Source organism: Chiloscyllium plagiosum, chromosome 25, assembly GCF_004010195.1.
Source record: "Chiloscyllium plagiosum isolate BGI_BamShark_2017 chromosome 25, ASM401019v2, whole genome shotgun sequence".
Taxonomy (NCBI): Eukaryota; Metazoa; Chordata; class Chondrichthyes; order Orectolobiformes; family Hemiscylliidae; genus Chiloscyllium; species Chiloscyllium plagiosum.
The window spans coordinates 25,642,789-25,656,421 of record NC_057734.1 but is presented as its reverse complement, the minus strand read 5'-3'; the positions used below and the strand labels follow the sequence as shown (position 1 = coordinate 25,656,421).

Here is a 13,633-nt window from a genome sequence, read left to right as displayed (position 1 = left end):
GGAAGGATTTGGAGGGATATGGGCCAGGTGCTGTCAGGTGGGACTAGATTGGGTTGGGATATCTGGTCGGCATGGATGGGTTGGACCGAAGGGTCTGTTTCCATGCTGTACATCTCTATGACTCTCTATCACCTTTCATTTGATGCATTTTTGCTATGGATTTTGCACAAGTATAATACTTATCATGGGAATCTTAAAGTAAGGACAAAATACCCCACTTTTAAATGCATACTAATTTAAGTGTATGCCCTGGCCATGTTCTATATTATACTTTGTCTTCATACCCTATGTTTAGTGTAGGCTTCCAACCTAGCTCCTTTACATTTGTTCCAAATTCTCTAATAGGCAGCCTGGTCTGCTCCACTGATAGTGATAGGTTTGATAGCTTAGAAGGCACAGGTAACAAGGATGACATCCAAAGTTAAATAAATTTTGCATGAGAGATTTTTTTCTCCCAAACCTTATTTACTGTAAATAAATAAAAAATTCTTGTTTCAAGAACATTTCCTCCAATGCATAGAATTTAGTCCTCACTGGACAGCATTATGGAAATCCTAATTCAGAATTTTATAATGGAAATAAAGTTACTGACTTCACACAGCTCATTTACTCCTGTGATTTTAAACTAGAAATTTGTGAGTAGTACAAAGGACTCACCTAAGTATCAAACTTATAGTCCCTCTAAAGAAGTATATTTAATCACCAATATTATTTTCCTTAAAAAAAAGGGATTGCTATCTAAAGGTAGGTGAACATTATGATACATAATTCAAAAGTTTAAAATAGAGCTGAAGTAAAGAACAATGGGAGAGTGAACAGAAGAAGCCAAGCACATGGCCCAGGATTTTATGGTCAGAGGTGAAGCAAGGGTGTTTGTCACTGACCTTGGACAAAACTGTGCATAAAGACCCATTCTTTTTCAGGCTTAGTGGCAATTTAAATCTAGTGTCATAACAAAGGTATATTTAACCACGTAGTAGCAATGTTGCTAACAAGAAGGTAGGAAACCATTCAATTAAATGGCAAATAAAGAAGATGAAAACACTCATGCTTCAGTCTAATTCTTTTATTTCAGATGACAAAATAAGTATGGCTCCACCAAAATAGAAGCTAAAATAATGATAAACTTTTAAATGTTTGGGTTTTTATTATCCAAGTGGAGAAATTACATTACAAAATAACACAGTTTTACAGTGCCAGTAAGGGTGCTTCAAAACTAAAACCCTCCACTATATCTCATTCAATGAAGGGTAATATTTTTAACAGGGTTTTTATCAACTTATTTAATATATAACATAAAACATCCAGAGATACATCACAGGAACAGTGCAACACATAATTTGACACCAAGCTGCATGAGATATTTGGTGAGAGATGGCCAAAGGGTGATTGAAGACTCAAGTTTTAAGAACTGACTTCAAGGGGGTAGCGAGATAGAGGGTGGGAATTCCAGAGGTTGGAACTTTCAAGCTAATGGTACTCCTTCCAACAGTCAGTAAAATTGGAGATCAAAAGGCCAGAATTTGACAACAATAGATCTCTTGGAGTTGTGGATGAGAGGAGACATGGTGAGGTAAGAGAATTCAAAACAAGGATGAAAATTTTAAAACCAAGATTTTGCTTGACCAGGAGCAAAGTAGATCAGCAACCACAAGTTGATGGAGAAAGGAGTTTGGTATAATTTTACTCATGTACAGGAGTTTTGGATGATCTCAAGTTTGAGTGTGGAATATAGAAGTGGACTATGTCCATGACATACCCTAGGAAAGAGTATACCCTCAGTGACAGCAACTTCTGGATTTTCACACATTGTGTGCATGTCCAGGCTTTGACATTGCTGTTAGTTTCCACAGACCAATGATTAAATGCTTGCCATCATTACCCAGCAGAATGTAGGCCACTGCTTGCAAACTACAATAAACTGCTTGAATCCACCTAGAATGTGTGGTATGGTTTTATTTTTCTTTTAACTGAAGAAAATCTTGGACAGGCAAATTAACAAGTTATGATTGGACAAGTTGGGACTGTTTTCCTCAGAGATGGTCGATTCAATAGAGGTATTCAAAATATTGAGGGTTGGACACAGTTCCTACTAGAGGAGGGATTGAGGATGAATGTGCATAGATTTAATATTTTGCAAAAGAATTCACAGAGATAAATGGAAAATCATTTTCACAATGAGTGGTTCAGATCTGGAATATGCTGACAAAGAGTGTGGTGGAGACTGGTTAAATCAAGGTGTTCAAGAGAGAATTAGATTATTATCTGAAAAAGGTTATCTGCATAGGGTTAGGGAAAGAAGGCAAGAGAAAAACACAAGATGCATTATTTATTTAATGGAACCAGTTCAGACACAATGGACCAAATGGTCTTCTATAATTCTGTGAACGAAATAGAAAGAATAATCGGCGTATGTAGTTCAACAAGAGTTTTTGTTTTAAAACAAGATCGAAATTGAATAAGGACTACAAGGATGAAAATAAGAGAATATGAGATAATTATAGCTAAAGAGAGTGATGAGAGATTCTGAAAAATAAGAAAAGTTCTACAACTATAACAAAACAACAGTAAGAAGATAGGACAGGATAGTAAAGTTGGTAGATGAGTTGAAATTGGTTTTGATACTAAAGTGCTTCAATTAAAAGTAAAAAGGTAAATTTTGAATTGATCAAAATGTGATGAGGACTGGAAAAAAAAGCAAGTTAAACCAAGAAAGGACCTGGTTACTAGAAACTGCAGGATGCAAGTTGGAAATATAATGATGATTTTAGAATTATAATTTCAGTTTTAATAAAAGGAAACCATTGCTGAAGGATAGTAGTGTGACCAATGTTCAAAAAGGAAGCTTAGCTAATGCAGATTATTTTGGGAATCATTAGAGATGCAATTACTAGATTTCAACACGGATAGGAAGTAATTGGAAGCTGCCAACTTGTATTTCAGGAAGATATTGGTTTTGGCTCAGTGGTAATATTCTAGCCTTTGAGCAGGTATAGAAAGTGGGAAAGTTGGACAGTTTTTTTCAGTGTGGTTGGAAGTACATAACTATCACATGTTCTGGGATTATTTTATTTACTGTGTACAATATTAGGCAAATGGAGTGTTGGCTTTCATTTAAAGGAGATTGGAATATTAAAATAGGGACGCCTTGCTAAGATTACACAAGGTATTAGTCAGATCCAGCTGAAATTCACTGAACAGTTGGGTCCTCTTATCTAAGGCAAGATATACTGGTGTTGAAGGCAGTCTGGGGAAGATTCACTAGATTGAGTCCTAAGTCTGGAGGGACTGTCTTATGTGAAGAGGTTCGCTAAGTTGGATCTATACTTATTGCAGTTTAGAAGAACAAGAGGTGACTTATTGAAGTATATAAGATTCTTAGGGGACTTGAGAGCATAGATGAGGAAATGTTGTTTTTCCCTTGTGAGACAGCCGAGGAGCAGAGGGCATAACCTTTGAATTGCCAATCTAAGACAGACATGAGGGATTTCTTCTCAAAGGTTATCAAATCTGTGGAATCCTGCTCATTAAATGTATTCAAGGCTGAGATAGACAGGTTTTAGATGAGTAAGGGAATTAAGGGTTTGAAGGGAAAGACAGGAAAGTAGAGTTGAGGGTTATCAGGTCAGCCATGATCTCATTGATTTGCAGAATAGGCTGAATGGCCTCTTGCTCCTACATTTTATAGTTTTATTGCAAGTTTGTATCCAAGGATATACAAAGTGAAATATTGGGATTTATGGTAAGGGAAATGTAACATTAAGAATGGAGTGAGAATGGTGAATCCAGCACATTAACGCTTCTATTTCCTCAGAAAACTAAGGAAATTCAGGATACCCGCAATGTCTTTCTGTAACAATTTTTATAGATGCACCATAAAAAGCATTCTAATCAGGTGCATCACAGCTTGGTATGCAACTGCTATACCCAAGATGGCAAAAAATTGCAGAGTTGTGAATGTATCCCAGTCTGTCACACCTTCCATCCATTGAATCCGTCCATACTTCCTGCTGCATCAGGAAAGCAACCAATATAATCAAAGACCACCCCAACCCCAATTATACTCTCTTCCATCCATTGGGCAGAAGATACAAAAGTTTGCAAACACATACCAACAGATTCAAGAACGGCTTCTTCCTTGCTGCTAGCAAACTTTTTATTTGGAGATTGGACTGGGGTGTACAAAGTTAAAAATCACACAACACCAGGTTATAGTCCAACAGGTTTAATTGGAAGCACTAACCTTTGGAGCGCTAGCTTTCGGACAACCACCTGATGAAGGAGCAGCGTTCCGAAAGCTAGTGCTTCCAATTAAACCTGTTGGACTATAACCTGATGTGTGATTTTTAACATCAGACCTTTGAACAGACCTTTCATATATTAGAATTAATCTGCACCTTCCCTGAAGCTGTAACACTGTATTCTGCATTCTGTTCTATTGCCCTGATATACTTTTGTAAGGTATGATTTGTCTGGATAGCATGCAAAACATTACTTTTCACTGTATCTCGGTCTGTGACAATAGTAATAAAAATCAAATCAAAACCATAGTAAGACCCTGGTTGGATGCTACATGTTCACTTGGTCAGAAGGTTATTAAGGTAATAGAGAGGATATCACGTTGCTCTAAACTGCTGCCTTGTACAAGGAATTTTTTTTAAAAATTGGGACTATTTAATTAAAATAAAAGAGATTGAGGCATGTTTAATTTGGATATTTAAGATTTTGTAAGGATGGGACAGAATACATAGCACTATGTGTATTTGATGTTTTCACGAACCATTCAAATATGCTTTCTTCTGCCGCTCATAGCTACATCTACAGACGATCTGCTATCACAATATGTCACACTTGTTCATTTTACACAATTCTCAGAGTAGTTTATCCACGACCACTCTGATATAGCCATCCATCCACACCTAGCGATCCTTCTAATGTGCTCTCTAGAAGTGGTCTCCGTAATTTTGATCAAAAGTCAGAAATCCTGATGACATCTTTTCTGGACATCCCTTTTTAAATAGTATTTTTAGTGTTGTGACAACTCATTTGTCTTATGGTTGGTATATGGCATTTTAAGTTATAGATCTTAGCATCCACTTTTCAAAGATGTCTAAGACCTTTTCTTACACAGATTTATTTGTTGTCCAAGTTTCTGAGGTATGAAGGAGAGTGGATAGAAAGTAGCATTTTATCACTATTTTCCTTTTATTACAAGCTTTTTGTAAGAACTCTCATCATCCCACCCCCACTGCACCAACCCAAAAGCTAAATTTTGAACTTTCGCTACCTCTACAAAGGCTTCAAACATGTTGTCACCTTTTGAATCTACACCCATCTTTACCATAATTAAATGTTATGATAGCCCATGTGTTTTTTGAGGAAGAATAATTATTTTAGGTTGGGGTGATAGACCCTTTAAGAACTAGGATTGTCTTTGGATAATGTCTCTGTAAAGCACCGGCTTCCAATAAACAGTGTTGTGACTAAGCCTCCCTAAAGATTAATAGTGCAGAGGAAAGGTGAGCCAGCAATTCATTATATGGGTAAGTGTGTGTCTTGGTATGGCAGATTTACTTTTAGATAAAGCTGAGGACAGAGACCATAACTTTTAGGCAGCATTCATCTGAAACACTGTAAAACTCTTGTTAATGAAAGAATTCCATGTAACAGTGAGTTAAACTTTTGGGATGGCCAAAGCTGAGAAAATGGAAGAAAACATTTTAGATGCAAGACTCCAGGACAATAGAATAAGATGTCTACATTTAAGATACTAATGACATGTTGAATGGAATCTAAAACATTGGCGAAGATCTGAAGGAATAACCTTTCTGAAATGAGTGGGAGACTCAAAAAAACCTTAGTCTTTGAACATATCTTTGAAACAGGATTAGACAAGTGATTTATTGTCCAATTTTTGATTAAAGACCTTACTTGGAGGTGTAAATCAATGGGCATAGAAGGAAAGGTGAATTTAAGTTGAGTTTCAAGTAAAAGTATCTGTATTTTAATACCTCTTAAGGTAAAGAACTTTTAATGATAAGGAAGTTATTAGTATCCTTTTCTTATAATGTCAGTGTACACCATTGAAAGTGTCTCCAATTAGGTTTCTAGCACTTAAAGTCACAAATCCTGTTATTCTGCCCATTTTTAAACAATATTTCCTAATCTTCTTTGACTTGTCTACAGCCTTTGATACAGTTGACCACACCATCCTCCAATGCAACATCACCATCATTTAGTTGTATGGATCTGCCCTTCCCTATCTATGCAGGTCTAACTGTAATCACCTGTAATGACATTTCTTTCCACTCCAACACTCCCACCTCCTGGGACCCCTGAATCAATCCTTGGCCCCTTGTATTTCTCATCTGTATGTTGCCACTCAGCAACATCCAAAAACATATCCAGTTCGTCCTATACACTGATAACACCCACCTCTAATTCACTTTCACTTCTGTGTCACGCTATTTGTCCAACATCAATTACTGAATGAGCAGAGATATTGGAAAACTGAGAAAACAAAAGATTTTTGCCTTCAATGCAAACTCCATGCTGAACAGTGCCTGCATCTTTCTCCCTGTCTATTCATGATGCTAAACCAAATCAATTTGAACAATTGTGCCTTATTTGATTCTGAGCTGAGCTTTCAACTCCATATTATTTCCATCATCAATAATCACTCATCTCCCCACTTCAATTATCTGTGGAAGAAACCCTAATTCCTCATTGTTTCTCTTACCAATCACTTTAAATCAGTGTCCTCTGATCTCAAAACTACTGCCAAAAGGAACAGTTTTCCTCCTTATCAAAGAAGAAGAACAAACCAATTTCTCCAATCTATCCTGTCATGGTAGAACTTGAACAGTTCATGAGTTGAAAGAACCTGCAATAACTCTGTCTAGAATAAACTGTTAAGGGACAAGGACAAACTATTATGCAGGAATTGAAAGCAATTAGCCATGTCTGGGAGAAGAAGCTACATAAACAAAATGATTTTAACACCTGCTTGATAACTGGCTGCATAATGCCGCAAGGACAAATGATTGTCTGCTGAAGAATTTAAGGAATTAATTGCAGGAAAGCTTTGTCTTCAAACAAACAGTCAATGCCAAATTTAACAAGGAACAGGAAAGCTACTTCTGATAAGGAGGCAAGCTGCAGACTTTATAGCTCCAGAGGAGTACCATGGAATGCCTACAATACAGATAGAGCCCATTCAACCCATCACATCTGTATAATCCCATGAAGACCATCTCACCCTATCCTAGTAACCCCACAAAATTTTCATGGCTAATCCACCTACCCTGCATAATACTTGACACTACAGGGCAATTTACCATAGCCAATCCACCTAATCTGCACAACTTTGAACTATGTGAGGAAACCCTGAAGATGGCAATGCAGGTGGATAGAGTGGTCAAGAAGACTTATAGCATGCTTTCCTTCATCGGACAGGGTATTGAGTACAAGAATTGGCAAGTCATGTTACAGTTGTATAGGACTTTGGTTCAGGCACAATTGGAATACTGTGTACAGTTCTGGTTGTCACATTACCAGAAGGATGTGGATGCCTTGGAGAGGGTGCAGAGGAGGTTCACTAGGATGTTGCCTGGTATGGAGGATGCTAGCTATGAAGAGAGGTTGAGTAGATTAGGATTATTTTCATTAGAAAGACTGAGGTTGAGAGGGGAACCTGATGAGGGAGGTATACACAATCATGAGAGGTGTAGACATGGTGGATAGCAAGAAGCTTTTTCCCCAAGAGTGTGGGTCTCAATTACTAGGGGTCACGAATTCAAGGTGAGAGGGGAAAAGTTTAAGGGAGATATGCATGGAAAGTTCTTTAAGCAGAGGGTGGTGGGGGCCTGGAATGTGTTGCCAGCAGGGGTGGTGGAGGCGGGTACGATAGCATCATTTAAGATGTATCTAGACAGATACATGAATGGGCAGGGAGCAGCGGGATACAAATCCTTGAAAAATAGGTGACAGTTTTAGATAGAGTATCTAGATCGGCGCAGGCTTGGTGGGCCGATGGGCCTGTTCCTGTGCTGTAATTTTCTTTGTTCTTCAAGCCAGAGCAGCTGGCAGAAACCCACAGATGTATGGAGAATGTGTAAACTCCACACAGTCACCTGAGGCTGGAATCAAATGCAGGTCCCTGGCGTTCTGAGGCATCAGTGCTAACCGCTGTGCTACCATGCTGCCTCAAGTAGTCAATATTTTGGATGAAAGAATCTAAAGGATCATCAATAATGTCACACCATAAACTTGAAGGACAGAAAGGTGGTCAAAAATTCAACTCCAGGATTCTTCAACAGCAGAATTTCAAAGAATAACATTAAACAAACATTGATCTCTGAACATCCAAAGACAGACACTTTTGGTGGAATCATAGCTAAATTTCACCATTAATTCGTTAATAGCCCAGTTATGATTCTAGAGGTAGCTACACACAACAATCCACGTAACTGAATTTCCTCTTCCCTGGAACTATTCATGTGTATCTTTTTGCAACCTCTCAAATCCTCCCTAAAATGTGATTCCCAGAATTAAATGTATACTCCAATTGAAGGTAACCCAATGTTTCATTCAGATTAGCTGCCATCCTTTTGTACTCTATGCTTCTATTTGTGAAGAGCAGGTCCCTATCTGCCTGACCTGGACATGCCTAGTTTTCTGTTACCCGACTTATAGCGTGCCTGCTCATCGATGCGCACTTCTCCTGCTGGTGCAGTCCCAGCAATTGCCACCGCTAGCGGTGATGCTGCCGAGCAACTGTATCTTCATTAAGACTGCAATCGGTTATCAGCGGAAATATGCCTTTAATGGGTCTTGCTATCAATTGAAAGCAGGCTCACCTCCAGTATAGAATCCATTGTAATTATTGTTGGCATGGTTTTTAACTCCCTCTTCACTGTAGCAACATTTTAATTCTGTCTTGTAGTATGGATTTAAATACACGAGAAACGTTGCATGCAATGAGTGACTCTATTTAATAAACCTGAGTAGAAGCTCTCGTTTTACAAGTTTACAGCAGGTGGCGTATTTTAACTAGAGTTTGAAAGACCCAATGTTAAAATAAATGCTATTTGTTCTCATAAACAGGAAAAATATTCGACACAGGATTAACAATAACGGCAGCCGCCAATGTCCGGAATTCAGTCTTGTTTCACCCTTCCTAAGATATCGAGTTCCGTTTGAATGTATGTTGCGGCACTTGCCCAACCAAATTGTGCAAACGGAAGGTCTCAGGAAAACCGGTCGACAGCCATTGGGTTTGTTCAGCACGTGCCCTTTCTCCGAAGTTGTGACCAATTTGTCGAAAGCAAACTTTGTTTAAAGAATAAAATGGAGAGTTGCCAGACAATGTCATACTGAGGACACTAATATCCTGTTGGAATAATCTTTACTGACATGATATTTAATATTTTCTCTGGAAGTTCGTTTTAAAATGCCATGATCTCTATGACTGAGGCACATTTAGGTTTGAGGTTTAGCTATGATATCCATCCCCAGGAAGCTGGTCAAATCCCTTACCTTCAGACCATCAGTGAATAGTTAGTAAAGAAATGTAGTTCATTGCATTTTGGACACAAGGTGAAAGAAAGACAGTACCATCTATAAGGCAAAGCAACATGGAAACAGTTTGGTCCACACATTATCCAATCACCATCCCTGCTTAGTTCAGAAAAACAGTCCTACTTGACTTGAAAAGGTGACTCTGCTTGTCTCCGTAAGATGCAGCCTGAGCTGCTGAGTTTCTCCAGCACTTTGTTTTATTTGTTTGGATTTACTTAGTTACAATTAGGTGTCAACAAGTCATTATTCTCAGCTTGTTTTGTGACATGTCATTGGAAGTTAGAAAGATGTTATTCACTTAAAATCAGCTCCCCTGGGTGTGGCATGTTGTTCATATAACTAACAGCCGTCTCCTGCATCTATTTGGAACTTGGTTGCAGGTCAGCGGAAACGCTTTAGGGATGTCCTGCTAAGATTCCCTGCCAACCCACGGGAAAATTTGGCCGAGGGTAACCAACTGTGATTTAAATCTCTTCCTGGAGATCTTATCACATGATTTGCTCCCACACTCCAGTCACTCGATAATCCATCCTTGTGACCCACTGTCTTGCTACAGCAAATAGAAAGCAAAAAGACCCATTATTCAGGATTAATACTTGACTGTCAGTCAAAAAAAAACATTTTTTCCAATTCGAATTTTGTTTATATCTGGTAAACTGAAATGTTTAAGGAATCAAAACATTTTTTTAGACTGCATGGAATCAGGCCTTTTCGGTCACGGGGAAACAACAGAAAAACAAATCCTAAATGTCCCTGGGATTTTTGTTTTGTCCAGGGTTGCACATCCAGCCTGGAGGTTCCAGGCCAATCCGAGAGATTCCAGGCTAATCCTGGTGGTTGGAAACCCCCAATGTGACCGGTGGCCCACTAAAATGGGGAAGGCTCATTCAGGAACACAGCAAGCACATCAAGGGATTTCTCCCAGAAGTGAAGAAGGAACTGGGAGTGGGGTGCACAATCTCCAAAGAAAGCCAACTCTTCTCGCCCAGTGGGGTTCGTCAGCAATCTCAGAGGAGCTGAGTAGCAGGAAATCAGCCCCAATCCCGACAGACTGCAGTAAAACAATGATTTAGGGAACACTGGTGTTTCCTGCCAACCCAGATAAGAATGTAAATGGAAACAGCACTGCTCCCAGTTTTTTTCCCGAAATTAAGTGCACAGCCCGGAGTCACTCATAACGGGAAGTCGATGTTCTTGGGTTGACGTGGGACTGCCCAGTGGGAGGCGTGTCTGCTGAACAGGAGTGTCCTCCTGATCCGTGAAACACCTCCCCAACCACTCAGATTAACGTCCTTCCGGATAGACAAGGGCAAGGTTACCTCACATCGCCCCAAAATGCTCTCTATTGAAACGAAACGGACGTGCGGATAAACCAATGCAACCAGAAAGCCAGCGTTTTACCGGCGGAGAGTGGAGGTAATATTCCAACAGCCCGGTACCATCAGCAGATGCCTCGCCAAATGTCACGTTTCTGCCCTGGAGGAGTTTCTGGGACTTAACTGTGAACGAAGAGGAGGGATTAAAAAAAAACTAGTTTTCTTGAAATCAATTAAGATGGCTATGGAAAACGGTCATAATGTTAAAGCTGCCGGCGCGGGTGGGAAAGAACTGAAAATTGTGATAGTGGGAGACGGTGGCTGTGGGAAGACCTCGCTATTGATGGTATTTGCCAAAGGAGACTTCCCAGAAGTAAGTTGAATGAACATAACGATAGCGCTCGTAATAACGATCAAACGGATGTAGCGTGTAAAGAGTTTAGCCGCGAGAGTCCAATTTCTATCTTATCAGACCCCACCGTCTGGACAATTGAAGTTGACATTATGTTCTTCATTTAAAGAGGCGTAATTTGGTAGAATGCTGTTCCTAAAAGATTTGAATTAGTCATACATTCATAACAGGAGCAAAACTTGTAGTATTTTATTCACAAAGAGTATATCCTTGCAAGGTTGTAAGAGGGACAGAGAACAGTTATCTGTGAAGTTATCGGTGGTGTATAGACGAGAGTACTGCTGTGCTGTGGAATTCTGTCAGCTTCTGTGATGTTAGCAGTTAGCATCTCCTTGAAGCGGTCTGGGAGTCTGAACAGACATGGGTGGCAGTGAATGTGAAAATGAAATGCGAGCAGGAGGGAAGGGGAAAGAGAACAGAGACATCATAACGAGACTAACAATCGGTTCTGATTCAAATTTGTTAGAAATCCCAGGTGGCCTCATTCGGACTGTTCAGCACTGGTCTGCTGGCCCAAAAATATTGTTGTGAGGATCATCGCAGATGTTGATAGTGTAAATGTGTCTGTTACATTTTTGCTGTTACTTACTAAGCATGATGCAATATAAACAGGCTAAGGATAACTCGAGGAGCTTCTCCCTTTTAGGAGGAAGTGTCTGATAGTAGGAGATTTTATTTTACATTTTTCTTAGAAGGATGCCTGTACTTATTTGTGGGAAAACGCTGGAAAATAAGTTACTTAACCTGGCACACTGAGTGAATTCTCACCTTCTCAAGTTGCATTCCTTAACTGTCTTTCCCTCAGTGGAACCTTTTTATTTTACGAGCATAAATAGTGCAAACCAGAGAAGCATGTTAGGTGAATAACATATACAAAGTGGGCTTATTTTGGTCTCTCGAGTGAATGTTATTTGTTGGATTCTTTCAACTTGGAGTTATTCTAGCTTTTTTCAGCATGGAGTCCAATACACTACCGTTTTGGCAGCTGCCCAAGAAGTCTCTGCATAGCATGAATGCCAAGGGTGCAGTATAAAGATAACAGTATAGGGTTTACCATGTGAATGGGTTATAAAACTGTTTATCCAATACAAACAGTAAAACAGCCTGGAATATATTGTAATGGGGATTTATATTCCTTTTGTATTCCTTTCCCAAACCCTTCTGCTCCAATTATTTTTGCAGAGAAAATTCCTGGAAATATAAATGCGTAACACCATGGTGAGTTACTGGGGCTTCAGAGATCCCAGTATCTCCTTTAACCATTTAAAATCAGATTAGATACAGAAACAAATATTGAAATAAAAGCAAACTACGTCTACAAATGCTGGAAATGGAAATAACAGAAAGTGCTGGAGAAACTTGTCAGGTCTGGCAGCATCTGTGGAAAGAAGAAAGGTTCTGAAGAAGCCATTCAGGAGCCATTAACTCTGTTTTTCGTTACACAGATGCTGCCAGACCTGCTGAGTTTCTCCAGCAATTTCTGTTTTAATTTAAGAAAGAAAGATTGGATTGAGTGAGAAAATGTGACAAAAAAGCTAAGAAAGCATGTGAAATGGTGTTTTACAAAGGCTTGGAGTAATTTGCAATCTGCAGAACTAAGATTCCCAATTTGTCCCCTTTCTGGGCCTTTATCTTTGGTGAGCATGTCAGGACTATTGTTTGCTCCATCAATATGTAACCATTCATCACCTCACAAGCTGAATCCTTATGCCATGATATAGCATTTCTAACTTACTTATGGTGCAAATCTAGAATTTGAAGACTAAAAAGACTCTCACTCCAGTACAGGAGAAAAGGAATCCTGCATTTTTGGATGTGCCATCTTGCAGAGACATTGACTCAGTTAAACTGAGAGATACTCTTTTCCCTTAGGTGGATGTAAAAGATCTTGTAGTACTATTTTGAAGGAAAACAGGGGAGTTCTACTTTGAGAAAGTGAGGACTGCAGATGCTGGAGATCAGAGCTGAAAAATGTGTTGCTGGAAAAGCGCAGCAGGTCAGGCAGCATCAAAGGAACAAGAGAATCAACGTTTCGGGCATAAGCCCTTCTTCAGGAATGAGGGTGTGCCAAGCAGGCTAAGATAAAAGGTAGGGAGGAGGGACTTGGGGGAGGGGCATTGGGAATGCAATAGGTGGAAGGAGGTTAAGGTGAGGGTGATAGGCCAGAGAGGGGTTGGGGGCGGAGAGGTCAGGAAGAAGATTGCAGGTCAAGAAGGCGGTGTTCAGTCCAAGGGTTGGGACTGAGCTAAGGTGGGGGGAGGGGAAATGAGGAAGGTGGAGAAATCTGCATTCATCCCTTGTGGTTGGAGGGTTCCTAGGCGGGAGA

At 39.6% G+C, this 13,633-nt stretch overlaps 1 protein-coding gene across 2 annotated transcripts in view; it reads left to right on the top strand.

Moving 5' to 3' along the window:
• rhof (ras homolog family member F) overlaps positions 1–13,633 on the top strand; it is a 61,281-nt gene that overhangs the window by 8,158 nt on the left and 39,490 nt on the right. The window contains exon 1 of one of the 2 annotated variants that reach the window (XM_043715751.1): positions 10,381–11,268. The exons of the other annotated variant lie outside the window; for it this stretch is intronic. Within the exon in view, the coding sequence (XP_043571686.1) occupies positions 11,134–11,268 (135 nt within the window). The 5' untranslated portion in view covers positions 10,381–11,133. Of the gene's footprint in view, positions 1–10,380; positions 11,269–13,633 lie in introns of those variants that run through there. 2 annotated transcript variants of the gene reach the window in all.